General features: G+C 39.0%; 1 protein-coding gene across 2 annotated transcripts in view; it reads right to left on the reverse strand.

Moving 5' to 3' along the window:
* Positions 1-17,054, reverse strand: part of Stim1 (stromal interaction molecule 1) — a 182,283-nt gene that overhangs the window by 22,374 nt on the left and 142,855 nt on the right. For both annotated transcript variants that reach the window (XM_052156123.1, XM_052156124.1), the window contains exons 4-6: positions 10,707-10,818; positions 7,209-7,324; positions 1,512-1,689 (exon numbers count right to left, since the gene is read on the reverse strand). In XM_052156123.1, coding sequence (XP_052012083.1) covers positions 1,512-1,689; positions 7,209-7,324; positions 10,707-10,818 — 406 coding nt within the window. The remainder of the gene's footprint in view (positions 1-1,511; positions 1,690-7,208; positions 7,325-10,706; positions 10,819-17,054) is intronic.

Raw genomic sequence — 17,054 nt, forward strand, 5'->3', positions numbered from 1 at the left:
AATAGTTTCTATCAATTTTGATACCTAGCTCATGGGCCAGGTGTATGCCTTTAGTCTAAGCACTTGAGAGACTTAAGCAGGCAGATCTCTGAGTTCTAGGTCATTCTGGTCTACAAGTGAGATCCAGGCCAGCCAGGGATTATTTAACTACTACTATTACTACTACTACTACTACTACTACTAATAATAATAATAATAATAATAATAATAAATGATAAATTAATTTAAATAAAAGACTTCAAAACAAAAAGAAACCTTGCTCACAAAAAAAAAAAAAAAGAAGCTTTTCCTCACTCATCCAAAGAAAATAATGTTGGCTACTCAAAAATAGGCCTTTAAATATCTCTGGCATGTTAGTGAACTTCTGTAATTCCAACACTTGGTAAGCTGAGACAGGATCATCATGAATTCCAGACCAGACTTGGTCTCACAGAGTATATGAGAAAGAACTTAAGAGTATATAAGAAAGAACTTAGAGAATATGAAAAAGAACTTAGAGAATATGAGAAAGAACTAGGGAATAATATGAAAAATTTTTATGAGGTTACTCTATTTCTTTACTTCTTTATGAGACAGAGTCTTAAGATCAGGCTGACTTCAAATTTGCTATATAGTAAAGATGGTGCTGAACTTCTAATCCTCCTGCCTCCAAGCCCAATTTAAAAAAAAAGTTTTACATCTAGTGTGTGTGTATGTGTATGTCTGTGCACAAAGACACACACACACACACACACACACACACACACACACACACACACACACACACGGGAGCTACAGCATACATATAGAGATTAAAGAACAACTTCCAGGAATCAGTCCTCTTCTTCCAACATGTGGGTTCTGGTATTGAACTCACATGTCACTTTGGCTGCACCTTTACCTGCTTTAGTATCTTTCAGGCAGACCTCTAAGTCCAGTTTTATGTGGAGTTTGGCATATCCTGGGCATGTACTCTATCAACTGATAGCAACAATATTCTCAGCCCTTTTTGTTTCTTTTTGAAACAGTCTTATGTAACCCAGTCTCAAGCATGTTAGTAGTCCAGAATAACCTTGCACTCTTGATCCATCTGCCTCCACCTCCAAAGTGCGAGGATTTGGTGGCACCACAAGCTAGGCTTATTAGGTTCCTTTGGGAGCCTAGGGAAACAGCTATCTGCATCTATTTGCAAGAGAAAGGAAGCCATCAAGCCATAGGAGACCCAGTACAAAGAGTATAACAAGCCCTCCCCCCCCCCCCCCAGGAAAGCTAAAGACCTCTGGCAGCTCTCCCTTTCAGGTTTAGAGAGAAAAAGGTAGGGTTTTTGGTTGGTTGGTTGGTTTTAATAAAATAGAATACAAGTTCCTCTCAAGAGAAGTATCTACCCAGGGCAACTGAGGTGGATGGCAGGAAGCTAGGAACTCAGAACAATTCTAAAAGGATGGTATAGCCTTTACAACCATGCCAACAGGGTGCCACAGGAGACTTCAAGAGCTGGGGGACCAGGGCCATGGTAAAGAAGCAAGGCTTACCTTTCCTGAAGGTCATGCAGACTCTGCTCAGCTCGGTGTAACCCTTCCAGATCCTTCATCATTTTCTTCATGTGCTCCTTAGAGTAACGGTTCTGGATATAGGCAAACCAGCAGCCACCCACACCAATAACAATAGACACCACCAGCATGAAGTCCTTCAGGTGATTATGGCGAGTCACTGCCAGACAGGGAGGGCACAGTGAGTTGGGGCACTCAGGGCCCACTTCCTTGCAATTCACTATATCTCCTTCTCAGTGATTCCTCTTGCAAAAGGCAAACCTTTCAACTTAGAAGGAATTAAGCACACATGCACATTCTATCATAATAAAGTCAGAGCCTATCTCTCTACTAGTTTGGATTGGATAATATGCCTGAGAACAATTCAGAAAGCTTATTTCTCATCCCTCCCTAAGATGTAGTAAAGAGAATAGCTCCACCTCAGTGCATTCCCACCTGATAAGATTAAAGATATATGTCACCATGCCCAGCTACTCTTTTGTTGTTGTTGTTGTTTGGTTGTTGTTGTTGTTTGGATTTGGTTTTTTCGAGACAGGGTTTCTCTGTATAGCCCTGGATGTCCTGGAACTCACTCTGTAGACCAGGCTGGCCTCGAATTCAGAAATCCGCCTGCCCCTGCCTCCCAGAGTGCTGGGATTACAGGCGTGCGCTGCCACCCCCCCCCACCCCCCACCCCCGCTATTCTTTATTCTCTTGACATGTCCTTTGATACACAAAAGTTTTAAATTTTGAAAAAATACAATTTGTATTTTCTTCCTTTTGCTTCTTAGGTTTTTGTTTTTGTTTTTAAAAAAAGGGAGACTAGAGACGTAGCTTAGTAGTTAAGGGCACTGGCTGCTTTTGCAGAGGACTGGGCTTCAGTTCCCAGCAGTCACATTGAACAGCACACAACCACCTGGCACTCCAGGTCCAGGGGATCCAATGCCCTCTTCTGGCCTTTGTGGGTACCTATGATTATGTGATACAAATACATACACACAAAATAACCTTTTCAAAGCAGTATTTTGAGGCAAAATTCATATAATTCAAATTAACTGTTTTTAAATGAACAATTCAGGGGCATACAGTACATTCCAAATATAGCAATATCAACTAGTTCCAAAGCAATTCTATCGCTCCAAAGTAAAATTGCCCATAAATAAATAGGAGAGGGCAGGGTGTGGTAGCATACATCTTTAATCCCAACACTCAGGAAGAAGGGAATGGTGGACCTCTGTGATTTGAGGCCAGCCTGATAAACATAGTAGTAATCTCTAGATACATACTGAAAGCCAGATACTTTGTAAGAGGTGGAAATGGGGAAAAAGGAAAGCTGGGGATGTGTGTAGCTCAGCAGAAGACCATTTGCCTATCATATGAAAAAAACTTGGGCTCAGTTCCCAGTGAAAAATAATAATAATGAGGATAGTAATAATATAATATAATTAATAACATATTTTATCAATATATAATAGCCAATATATATTAATAATGTATCATCATCATCATTTCTCAGCTAGACACCCTAGACAAGAATGATTTCAAAGTTAGGCTAGGAAACTTAGTGAGACTTTGTCTCAAAATAAAATTATGAAATGAAGTATAGATATCACTTACTAAGGTAGCATGAGCAGGGTCCTAGATTGATCCCTAGTGCTGATAATGAAAGGCTATAATCCCCTTGGGAATCTGAGACAGCAGAGAGCTGTAAGGAATCCAAGACCAAGACTGAGTTATTGAACAAAATCTTGTGTGGGAAGGGGTGGAGTCCTTAATTTATATCTGTAATCCCAGCACTCAGGAGACTGGGACAGGAAGATTATCACAAGTTCAAGGCAGGCCTAGATTTCAGAGTTAAGATCCTACCTCAAAAAGAATCTTTTTCTACCTAATAAATATTTTCTTCTCATTCCTTCCTCCTCTTTCCAGGTCCTGCCCACCACAAATATGTATTTTGACTCTAAGATGTGTCTGTGGATTTACCTATTCTGGGTGTTTCATATAAATGGAAACACAGAATATGACCTTCTATGACTAGCTTCTGTAATTTGGCATAATGGATTTTTTTAGGTATCTATACTACAGTATGTATCAGAACTCCTATTTTATGGCTGAAAACACTCCATTGCACGTATATAATGCAATTTGTTTATTCACTTATCTGTTCATGAACGTTCAGGATATTTTGCCACTTGGTCTTAGACATATGCTATTATGAACATATGAATAAATGTACTCATTTGAGTACCTGTTTTAATTTTTTTGGATGTATCCTGATATATGTAATTGTTGGGTTGTGGTAACTCTTATGTTTAAGTTTTGCAGGATCACCAGTCTGTTTTTCATAGTAACTGTACCACTTTACATTATCATCAGCAAAGCTGGAATTGCAAGTTTTCATATCTTATTTTTTTTGTTTTTTTTTTATTCGATATATTTTTTATTTACATTTCAAATGATTTCCCCTTTTCTAGCCCCCCCACTCACCGAAAGTCCCATAAGCCCCCTTCTCTCCCCCTGTCCCCCCACCCACCCCTTCCCACTTCCCCGTTCTGGTTTTGCCGAATACTGTTTCACTGAGTCTTTCCAGAACAAGGGGCCACTCCTCCTTTCTTCTTGTACCTCATTTGATGTGTGGATTATGTTTTGGGTATTCCAGTTTTCTAGGTTAATATCCACTTATTAGTGAGTGCATACCATGATTCACCTTTTGAGTCTGGGTTACCTCACTTAGTATGATGTTCTCTAGCTCCATCCATTTGCCTAAGAATTTCATGAATTCATTGTTTCTAATGGCTGAATAGTACTCCATTGTGTAGATATATCACATTTTTTGCATCCACTCTTCTGTTGAGGGATACCTGGGTTCTTTCCAGCATCTGGCAATTATAAATAGGGCTGCTATGAACATAGTAGAGCACGTATCCTTATTACATGGTGGGGGATCCTCTGGGTATATGTCCAGGAGTGGTACAGAATACCAATAGCGTATGCTATAAGATAGAGAATTGACAAATGGGACCTCATAAAATTACAAAGTTTCTGTAAGGCAAAGGACAGCATCAAGAGGACAAATCGGCAACCAACAAATTGGAAAAAGATCTTCACCAATCCTACATCAGATAGAGGGCTAATATCCAATATATATAAAGAACTCAAGAAGTTAGACTCCAGAAAACCAAACAACCCTATTAAAAAATGAGGTACAGAGTTAAACAAAGAATTCTCACCTGAAGAACTTCGGATGGCGGAGAAGCATCTTAAAAAATGCTCAACTTCATTAGTCATTAGGGAAATGCAAATCAAAACAACCCTGAGATTTCACCTTACACCAGTCAGAATGGCTAAGATTAAAAATTCAGGAGATAGCAGGTGTTGGAGAGGGTGTGGAGAAAGAGGAACACTCCTCCACTGCTGGTGGGGTTGCAAATTGGTACAACCACTCTAGAAATCAGTCTGGCGGTTCCTCCGAAAACTGGACACCTCACTTCCAGAAGATCCTGCCATATCTTATTTTTCATTATTTAGAAACTATTACTAGAAGCTGGAAAGATGATTCAGCAGTTAAAAGCACTTGCTATACAATCAAGAGGACCAGACTTTGGATCACAGCACCCACATAACAAGCTAGGTATCCCACAAATGCCAGTAAGCTCTGAAAGATCCAATCCCCTTTTCTGGCATATGCATGTGCACACCAGTGAACGTGCATAAACACACACACACAAGATAAGTGACTAAAATAAACCAATAAACAGTTTAAAAGTCAAAAAAGAACCCAAAAAGTTGGTTTTTGTTGTTCTTGTGGTGGTTGTTGTTATTGTTGTTGTTTTTTAAAGACAGGGTCTGATGTGTAGTCTGGCTGGCCTGGAACCTATAAGTAGACCACAATGGCCTAAACTCAGAGAGATCTGCCTGCCTCTGCCTCCTGAGTGCTGGGATTAAAGGTGTGTACCACCACGCCTAGCTGAAACTACTATTATGGTTGTTATAACTATTCTAATCTAGAGAGCATGAGATATTCTTAGCTATGATACTTCTGTTTGTCTCAGGAGTAGTTTTCTAACCTCTGAGGACTCTAGATCACACTCAGCATATAAATTATATGCCTAGAAAAATACTCTTCAAGTCCTTGTTACAGTACCAGTTTAACCAACTCTATTAAGGCTTCTCCTGCTCTGATCATCTGGATCTACAGATGGAGCCTTATGTTAGTTGATTGTTCCAGCTAGAGTACTTGATTTTGTCTGTAGTTTTTTTCCTTTTATAAAGCAGATCAGGGGGGTTGATGAAGATATTTTAATATAGATATAAGCATAACTGTTAAGAAAGAGGCTCTCAGAAAAAAAGTAAAACACACCCAAGAACAGGGTCATGGGCTTCTCAAAGAAGAGTTAAGACATGCCCAAGTATTGGTACAGGCCCTCAAGGCAGATTTGCCTCCAGTGTCTTCCCCACACACCCCCAACCTCACATACATAGGATTTTACTATGCAGTCCAGGTAGGAAACTACTCAAAATTCTCCTGACTCAGCTTCCCTTTTTTTTTTCAAAGATTTATTTATTAATTTCATGTATGTTAGTATATTGTCGCTGTCTTCAGACACATCAAAATTCTCCTGACTCAGCTTCCCTTTTTTTTTTTCAAAGATTTATTTATTAATTTCATGTATGTTAGTATATTGTCGCTGTCTTCAGACACACCAGAAGAGGGTATAGGATCCCATTTTAGATGGTTGTGAGCCACCACGTGGTTGCTGGGAACTGAACTCAAGACCTCTGGAAGATTAGTCAGTGCTCTTAACTGCTGAGCCATCTCTTCAGCCCTTAGTTTCCCTTACAAGATTGAAAACTACAGGGCCATGCACTGCTAGAAACTGTGGTCTCTTTTGTTCTCTCTTGGCTCCATTAAAATAAGAAAAGGATGTCAAGTCTAACCATTTTCACCAATTAGAACTCCAGAGACTGAGCTATTTAACAAGTGTCCATTGCTATATTAAAAACACAGTTAGTCTTTCACAGCCAGCCATGGGCAATTTTTAGCAATCAGTCCCTTCCCTCTGTAAAACCTAGCAATGGCAGCGAACAGCTAAGAAACATTTGACCTATATGTATTACCCTATTGTTTTAGCCTTCCTACTCTAGGTCATTTCTTCCATCCACAGTGTCTTCTCTTGGTAAATTTGTGGAATAATGCTAGGCCCCCTCTAAAAGGCAGGGATGATGTGCCACCTCTCCTAAAGGGTGTTTTCTCTGTCCCTAATCTGGAACACAGACTAGTATGAGTACTAGGACTCTGCAAATACTAGTAGAGGACACTGGTTTTAGTTTGGCTGTGCAGAAGTTGAACCCAGGGCCTCATGAGGGTTAGGTAAGCATTTTATCACTTGAGCTACATCCCTCACTTGGAATGCTCATGTTATCCCTCTAGGGCAGAATATGATTGATTTATCTAGGTCTTTCTATAGGATCCAGCACAGCAATAACAAAAACTGGATCTATCCTTAAAATATTTAATAAATAAGTAGATTAAATATTTAAATATGGCTAGGCTAAAATAAGGCTATTTCACATCTCAACACCAGTGGATAGTGAAGATGCTGTCTTGTAGGAGTGCCTTGGAGACCCAGGATTCAGCCCAGCCACTCTCAATGGTTTTGGGTTCCACAGCACAGCCGTTGACCTCTACACAAGACTCACAGAGAGGAGGCCCAAACAGCACTGTGTCCAGGGCCTTCAGTTGCAGCTTCTGCCTGTGGCTCCGATCTGTCATCTTCAGTACAGTCCCTGTCATGGTGGTGTTGGTTACAGCTAGCCTGTTAAGACAAAGAATAGGAGTCATGTTTTAGACATCAAAAAGTACTTTGAAAAGATTATCTCTTCCAGGAACACATTCGTTTTTGTGATTGCTTTTCTCTGTACTCTAGAACAGACTCTAAACAAGTGAGCTTATTTTATTTTATTTTAATTTAATTTTTGTTTATGAGTGTTTTGCCTGTGTGTATGCCTCTACACTAGATCTAGGCAGCACCCACAGAGGCCAGAAGAAGGCATTGGATATTCTGGAACTGGAGTTACAAGTGGCTGAGCTCCCATACGGGTGCTGGGAATTGAACCCAGGTCCTCTAGAAGAGCAGCAACTCTTCTTAGCTGCTGAGCCATCTTTCTACCACCATTAAGTTATCTCTTGACAGGGAGTATTTACCAAGAATTTGATCACCTTCTCTCTCCATATCTACAATCTCCTAAAGACTCTACCCTCAAAGGACTAACAATCTGTGGCAATTCCCATACCTATTTACATATTTTAATCTTTTTATTTATTAATTCTTGTTTTGTGCCTGTCTGTCTGTGTATGTATGTATGTATATATATATATATATATATATATATATATATATATATATATATATATATATATAATATGGTATGAGTGAAGGCATGCATGTGCCACAGGGTACATGTGGTTGTCTGGGAACAACTTTTAGGAGTTGATTCCCTACTTCCACATTGTTGAAAGGGTGTTTCTCTTATATCTCCCAGTAGACATATTCCAGGCTAATTAGCTCATGGGCTTCCAAAAAATCCTGTCTCTACCTCTCATTTCATGGTGAATTCTGGGATTACAGATATACACCAACATACCTATGTTTTAAGGTTCTTGGGCTTAAACATAGGTGTTTTACTTGCTGAGCATCTCACTGGTGATTTCTCTTGTGCTTCTGCTTCTAGGAATTCTTCTATATATTTGTCCTCACCTCTGTTCATGAGACAATGTATTCTCTTGTCAAGTCCAGGTCAGAACACCATGCTCAATGACCCACTTGTTCTTGGGCCTTCTAAACAGCTCTAATTCTAATCCATTGTTATTATATACAAACTTGCTTATAGACTACATTGAGTTAGTCCTATTAGCAACTATCTTAGTACTGTAATACAGTTTACTCTTAATAAGATTAATGTAGGTTTTATGATCTTTAATCACGCTGATAAGACTTTGACTTATTAAAAATTAAAATGACAGGTTGGAGAGATGGCTCAGCAGTTAAGAGCACTGACTGCTCTTCCAGAGATCCTGAGTTCACAACCATCTATAATGGGATCTGATGCCCTCTTCGGAGCAATGGTGTACTATATAAATAAAATAAATAAATCTTTAAACTTAAAAAAAAATTAAAATGCCTGAAGAAAAATTGGACTTCCTCTTGTTTTGTTTTTGTTTTGTTTTTTTGTTTTTTGTTTTTTGTTTTTTTGCTAAAACACAGCAGTTATAAAGGAAATGAATATAAGATACAAAAAGATGGAAGGCATGTGCCTGAGTCCTCTAAGGGCACATTTAACACCATACTACCCTGAACCATTGTTTGTCTTTTCTGATACATAGCTTTATTCCCTCAGCTAGGAGAAAAGCTCGTGGAATCCCAGTGTTGTTTTTACTTCTGTATGAGCATGAGGAGTGGCAGCTATGCCTGCTCTGAACTTGGAAGGCAACCAAGGGCACCTAACGAGAGAGGTAATAAGGCACTGTGACCATCTGGTCAGGAGATCCGGCCTCTGTCCTAAGCATTCTGACTTGTCTAATCATAAGCTGCTTGGATTCTCCCCAGCGGCCCTCAATTCCCTTTTATGTAAATTTTTCATTTTATTTTTTTTGTCACAAGGTGTCTATGTATCCCTGGCTGTCTTGGAAGTCACTATGTCAACTAGGCTGCCCTCCAAATCACAAAGATCCACTGTCTTCTGCCTCTTGGGGGTATTAGGATTAATGACATTCGCAAACCACATCTGGTCTTCTGTGTAATTTACTTAAAATGGGATGCTTTCTGAAAGCCTGGGAATTCTTAAACTACTTAGGTTACTTCTGCAAAATGGATTTTGTGTTATCACCATCCATCTTATGAGATAATTTTCAGTGACACCAGTGACACCAGTATTTACTAACACTATTTAATAGTGTTCTGATATTTCACATGTGTACTGACTGGTTTTGGGTCAACTTGACACAAGCTGGAGTTGTCAGAGAAGAAGGAGCCTCAGTTGAGGAAAAGCCTCCATGAGATCCAGCTGTAAGACATTTTCTCAATTAGTGATCAGTTCAGAATGGCCAAGCCCATTGTGGGTGGTGCCATCCCTGGGCTGGTCGTCTTAGGTTCTATAAAGAAGGCTGGGCAAGCCAGGGGAAGCAGGCCAGTAAGCAGCACCCGTCCATGGCCTCTTCTCCTGTCTCCATCCCTGTTTCAGTTCCTGTCCTGACTTCCTTTGGTGATAACAATAATGTGAAGGTGTAAGCTAAATAGATCCTTTCTTCTCCAACTTGCTTTTTTAGTCATGGTGTTTCACTGCAGCAATAGAGTACCTAAGACAACCCTCATTGATCACTGCATCCTCATAATAGACTTAATAAATCACTTATCTTTTTAAATTTTCTAAAAAATACACTATTTACTTATAGTGTGTGGGGGGCATGTTATATGGTGCATGTGTACAGATTATAATGTGTGGGGGGGCATGTTATATGGTGCATGTGTACAAATTATAGTGTGTGGGGGGGCATGTTATATGGTGCATGTGTACAGATTATAATTGTGTGTGGGGGGGTGTTATATGGTGCATGTGTACAGATTATAGTGTGTGGGGGGCGTGTTATATGGTGCATGTGTACAGATTATAGTGTGTGTGGGGGGCGTGTTATATGGTGCATGTGTACAGATTATAGTGTGTCTGGGGGGCGCGTTATATGGTGCATGTGTACAGATTATAGTGTGTGGGGTATGTGTGTCATATGGTGCATGTGTACACATTATAGTGTGTGGGGGGGTGTTATATGGTGCATGTGTACAGATCAATTGTGGAAGTCCGTTTTCCCCTTCCGTCATGTGGGTTCCAAGAATTGAACCCAAGTCATAAGCTTAGAGACAAGTCCTTTACCCACTGAGCATTCCTGCTATGTACTAAGCAGTCAACAAATGGATGCCATTGATATGATTCCCAGGAGTGATAAAAACTATTACATAAGAGAACAAAACAAAGTGGTCTTCATGCTTTATAGCAAACACACACTAGATATGAGAAGAGCAGCTGGTTACAGACTCTGCTGAGGATGAAGCCTTACTGAATTGTCCAGAGCAACCTGAAGGCAGACCCACTTCCTGACTGTTCCCTACACACTCAAGAGAAAAATCTGGCTCAGTTTCTAACCTTGGCATGGCATGGCCAGTAAGCTGCAACTTCCGGAAGGTCTCCTCATACTGTGGCAGTTCCACATACGTAATCAGCCACTGTATCACCTCATCCACAGTCCAGTTGTACACTGTAGAAAGACAAAGAAAACCATTACTCCAAAACTTTCTTTGATTTAGTTATCCTTTTCCCCCCTGTATTCCTTTTGAATCTGAAAGATGACAGTGATGAAGTGTGATACTCTCAAGCAGTGTGCCTTAACTTACACTTGCTGATGTAGGCACAGTGACCATGCACTTGCCATGTTTGTGTTCTTAACATTCCCAGGTCCATAACATAATAAGTATGAAAGGAGTGAACCCTATATGAATCCACTTATATGAAGCTTTAAATACAATAAAACTTACAATGGTTGGTTTCAGCCAGAACTGACCAAGATAGAGTAAAAAGCAATAATTTGAGAAGAAAGAGATATTCTGTATCTTGAATGTGGTGATTATGTAAGTTATAACATCTACAAAAACTCACCAACTTTATATTTAAAATAAATATATTATGGAACATAGTGCCTTGTGACTATACTCACAGCTCACAGGAAGCTGAGGCAAAAGGACTGCATTTCAAGCCAGTATGGGCTAGAGAGTGAATAGGAGACCTGTTGAGATTATATAGATAGACCCTGCCTCATAAATAAAATAAAATAATATAGCGGTATCTTCTTTATGTATCAATACATTTTATTTAAAATAGTTTTAAACTTGAGCATAGTGAACATACTTATAATCCTAGTATTGGAGATATTGAAAAAGAAAGAATATGAATTCAAGGGCAACTTAGCTACATACTGAGATTGAAGCTCACTCTATCTCAAAACAAAACAAAACAAAACGAAAAACCCAAAATAGTGTATGTATTTTTAGATAAGGACTGACATATCCCAGGTTGTCCTGGCACTCAAAATGTAGCTAAGGATGACTGTGAACTTCTGATCCTCTTCCCTCACCTCTCAAATGCTGAGATTACTGGGGTAGGTGAAACCACACTCAATTTATTTGTTGTTATGGATTAAACTCAATAATCTAGGTAAGAACCTGAATACATCTCAGGCCAAGATAATGATTTTTTTAATTATTATAAATATAATCAGTACTGAGAACCACCCATGCAATTTAACCAAACTTTCATTGTGGCCTACATAATGCCAAGCATTCTAGAAGTTGGTTTCCAGTACAAAAACCTAATAGCATCAGTGAAGCATGGATTAAAGAAATGGATGAAGGACTGGAGAGATGGCTCAGCAGTTAAGAGCACTTGTTCTTGCAGAGGACCACGGTTCAATCCCTGAATACAGGAAAATAAAACAAAGGATAGTAATAGTTTATCTAAAATAATTCATTAACAGAAGCAACTTAGGAAAGGCTATGGCAAGCAAGTGAGTTTCCTGGAGATGGCCCACAATTTTGCATGGCTGTGATACGTGTACTCTGGAGAGGCATAGCCCCAGAGACTTCTTCCCATATTGCTTCTTGCTGTTGATATGCCCTTCCTGCCATTATTACATAGTCTAATGGTTCCTGGGCATCAGCCACCCTTTTGGGCATATTTCCCATGGATCAAAATGAAGATGAACTTTCATGAATTAATGCTGTTTAGATGAATTAGTGACTCTATAGAATTCCTGATTTGATTCAAATAATTTTAGAAAGAAAATTTAAAGAGATGGTTTTAGTTGTTTTGCCAGAAAGATAAAGTTAGAATCAAGAAGAGAATGTGCACCCTCTTCATAGAATAGTAAGGAAAGGTTACATAATAAGAAATACAATGAGCTTTCATAAATTACACTAAGAAGAGAAATAAGCTTGGGACAGATTTGTGATCAAGGAAAAACATTCATTCTAGGTCAGGTCCAAGGATGAGACCACAGGTGTAAACCATGATAATGAAAGGCCATGAGGAATTGTTGCTTTGAACTTATAATGAGCTTACAGAATGAAACACTGCTTAGAACTTACTATCAACATCCTTCTGTAACTTCCCTTTTCTGTAACATTTTATCTATGAGGTAATTTTATGAAGAACTTTTGACTAAGAGAGTATAAGAGAAGAAATAAAGTGTGGCTTTTTAGGGCTCTGCTCCATCCACCAAATGTATAGATAAATATATATTTGTCTGTCTATATGTATGTACATACATATATGGGTGTTGATATATATGTGTGTGTAGGTTATTTGTATGTATATAAATATGCATGTGCATTTGTGAAACTAATGAAATAAGTGGTTGGGCTAGACCAGTGTGTGTGTGTGTGTGTGTGTGTATGTGGTGTGTATGTGTGTGTGTGTGTCATTCACAAATCCAGGAGCCAAAGCAGTTTAACTAATTCACCGCTACAAGATTGGTACTTTACAGTTATTCTCTTATTTGAAGCTTCTATGCAGAATTGCACTATCTAAGAGGCAGCCAGCAGCTACCAATGGCTATTTAAATCTAAATCTCTTAAAATTAGGTTAATAAATCCAGTTCATCAGTGGCCACTACTCAGCCTTGAAATATCAATAGCTACAAGTGATGATTAGTGGCTACCATGCTAGACATCACAAATTATACAACATTTCCAGTATCGTAGAAAGTTCTATTCCACAACACTGGTCAAGATAGCTTACTATATATAAATTTCAAATTCTATATCTTTATACTTCTTTTGAATAGGTAAAAGTAAAAACGGGTGGGGAGATGGTTTGCAGGTAAACCACTTACCACACAAACATGAGGACTTAAGGTGGGATCTCCAGCACCCACATAAATGACAGGTGGGCATGTTGGCCCACCTATAATCCTAGTACCTTGGAAGGCAGAGACAAGTAAAGCTCGCTATCCAGCCTTGCTGAATCAGTGAGCTCTGAATTGAAGTGGGAGACCTTACCTGAATACATAGAGTGAAGGGTAATTAAGGAGGGCATCCAATGTCAATATCTGCCCTCCACACACATGTGAATACATGTGCATACATGCTCACATACCAATGTGTAAATGGCCAGTTTTGTGCCAACTTACAGAAGATAGAGTCATTTGGGAAGAAGGAACCTCGACTGAGAAAATAACTCCATGGCAATGGTCTGTGGGGCATTTACTTGATTGGTGATAGATGTGGGAAGGACCACATTGTGCACTGTGCTACCCTGAACTGGTGATGCTATAAAAAAGCAGACCGAGCCGGACAGTGATAGCGCACGCCTGTAATCCCAGCACTCTAGGAGGCAGAGGCAGACGGATTTCTGAGTTCGAGGCCAGCCTGGTCTACAGAGTGAGTTCCAGGACAGCCAGGGCTACACAGAGAAACCCTGTCTCGGGGGTGGGGGGGTGAGGGGACAGACTGAGCAAGCCCTAAGGAACATGCCAGTTTTTAGTGTTCCCATGACTTCTGCTTAAGTTCCTGCTTCCTACCAGTTTCCTGCCTTGAATTGCTACCCTGACTTCTCTTTATGATGAACTACAAATGTAAGCTGAAATAAACCCTTTCATAACCAAGTGCTTTTGGTCATGGTGTTTTATCACAATAACAGAAACCCAACTAAGACAATATGTGTGCCCATACACATGCAAAAACACAAATACACATGACCAGTATACACTTGATGTGAGAAGGACCACACTGTGAACTGTGATACCCCTCAGTTCCAAGGGGTACCCCAGCATACTTAAATACATGCAAAAAAAGAAGAAAAAAATGGTTCATCTAGCTATAAAAACAGACTCTCAACTTCAGTGACAAATTTGTGTTTGTATTTATAATTAATAAAAATAGTTATAATAGAAGACAACTGTCTAGGATTTTAGAAGAGAGTGTTATGTATATCTTGGGGGAAGGAGTGAAGAGCTGGGTCAGGGATTAAGAATACATGCTGTTCTTCCAGAGGACCTGAGTTCAGTACCCAGCACACAACTCGGATGGCTAATAATCACCTGAGGATTCCACGGTAAAAAAAAAGATTCGAGTTTCAAAAGTTGTCATCTGACCCCCACATGCACACTGTAGCACACACATGCCCATACTCACTTATAGATATACAGCTATAATAATAAAATAATTTAAAAATAAATTAAATTTAGGCATTTTAACAAAAAATCCAGATATCGAAACTACTGTTTTTTTATATAAAAACAGCTTTTAAATTTTTAAATTATTTTGTATATGGGAATTTGCCTACATGTAGGTTTGTACTTTGTGTGGGCAGTTCCCTTGGTGTCCTGAAGAGGGAATTAGATCCCCTTTTGTAACCAGAGTTACAAAAGTTTGTGAGCCACCATGTGTGGGTGCTAGGAATCAAACCCCAGTCCCCTGGAAGAGCTACCAGTGGTTTGTTTGGTTGGTTTTTAAGATGTATTTATTTATTATATGTAAGTACACTGTAGCTGTCTTCAGACACACCAGAAGAGGGCATCCAATCTTATTACAGATGGTTTTGAGCTGCCATGTGGTTCCTGGGATTTGAACCCAGGACCTCGAGAAGAACAGTCAGTACTCTTAACCACTGAGCCATCTGATCAGCCCAGGTACCAGGGTTCTTAACTGCTGACACATCTCTCCAACCCCACAAAATGTATTTTACATTTTTTTTTGGAGACATAAATCTTGGCTGGCCTGAAACAAAGCAAATTAAATTTACAAATCACAGGGATCTGCCTACCTCTGCTTCCCAACTGCTGTTAATTAAAGGTATGGGCCACCATGCCTGGCCAGGAATTCAAATTTATGATAAACGTTGTCCAGTGGAAGACATAAACTACCAAGAATTGATCCCACAGAGATTGCTATAGCATTGTACGACCACCTATATGATCTCATATCATTATAATGATCATGGGTCATTTTACTACCAAGAATCCACTTCCCTTTTCCTTAATAATAATACTCCGAGTTTGTTTTAAGTAAGCCACCTATCCTTTGCTCTCAGATAATATGCTTCAGACCATGCTAAATCCACGTCTGGGAGTAGAACATGCAATTCAAGATGAGCCAACTAGTATATTTCACACTCCTGGACACAGAGTTTATTTCTGAAATAAGATGTAAAGAAACAAAGCTCTAGGATTTTTGTTTGTTGACACATAGGGGATTGTCTTGCACGTTGAGTCTATTGGTATCCAGATGAACTGATCCTGAACTACAATATTAGTAGTGATTATATTAACAGAAACCATTACATTATATATAGTACCAAATGATGACAGTGTTTAAGGATCTCAGATATTTTAATGGTAATAATTACTAATACCTCATAAAATAGATATTCTATTTTATCCTTACTATAATGATGATGAAACTGAGTCACTAAACAATTATATATAATCTTCCTAAAGTTATCCAGCTAGGAATTGAAAGAATTGGTAAGATCAAGAATTTTGTCTCAGACTGACTCTAGAGCTTATTTTATAAACCATTATGCACCTATCTGTCTGTCTTCCTTCCTTCTTTCTGTCCTTCCCCTCTATCTATCTATCTATCTATCTATCTATCTATCTATCTATCTATCCCACTCACCCATCCATCTATCCATCCACTCATCCATCCATCTCTCCTCCCTGTCTCTGCTGAAATCCCCATTCAGAGGCAAAACAGAGGAGCCAGGAGATGAATTAAATGGTATCATTAAACCCCTGGGTCAGAGAATACATGTTGAAGGCCCTCATCCATAGCTATTTTAGTTCTGTACAAGTTAACTTCCCTCTTTTGCTTACCACAAATTGAGAAGAATTTCTGTCATAATAGAAGCCAATACTAACCACAAACATTACCAAGTGACCACTCACAACATGGTAAATCACATGATCACCAAAGTCGGAGTACCATAGCAGCTCATCTCTCCACATCACAATGTTGGGGTTATTTTAAATGGGCAATCATAAAAATTATCTTTTAAACAATGATTTTACATTCATGTGCTGTTCAGACATGTTTAAAGTTTATGTCTATTATCAAAAGTTAATTGCTGCTTGGTATGATGGTTCTTGCCTTTAATGCTAGTATTCAGAAGGCAGATAGATGATCCACAAAGAAGTTCCAGGACTGCTAGGGTTACACAGTGAGATGCTTGCTCAAGAAAAAAAAAAAAAGAAAGTTAATTGCTATATAAAGGAGCAAAAGCAGACTTACAAGGAGTATGTTCAAACCAATTGAGGTCAAATGAGATCATGATTTACTGTACAAATCATAGTTCACAGTAGGTTAACTAGTAAGAAAGAGTGGAAGGAATGTGTCATCAGATGGCTCCCATAATATAGACATTCTAAACATAAGAGTCTGAACAACTGAAATGTAAATAAAGAAAATATCTAATTAAAAAAAAAAAGAATATCATCTGTCT

Source organism: Apodemus sylvaticus, chromosome 1 (assembly GCF_947179515.1).
Source record: "Apodemus sylvaticus chromosome 1, mApoSyl1.1, whole genome shotgun sequence".
Classification (NCBI taxonomy): Eukaryota; Metazoa; Chordata; class Mammalia; order Rodentia; family Muridae; genus Apodemus; species Apodemus sylvaticus.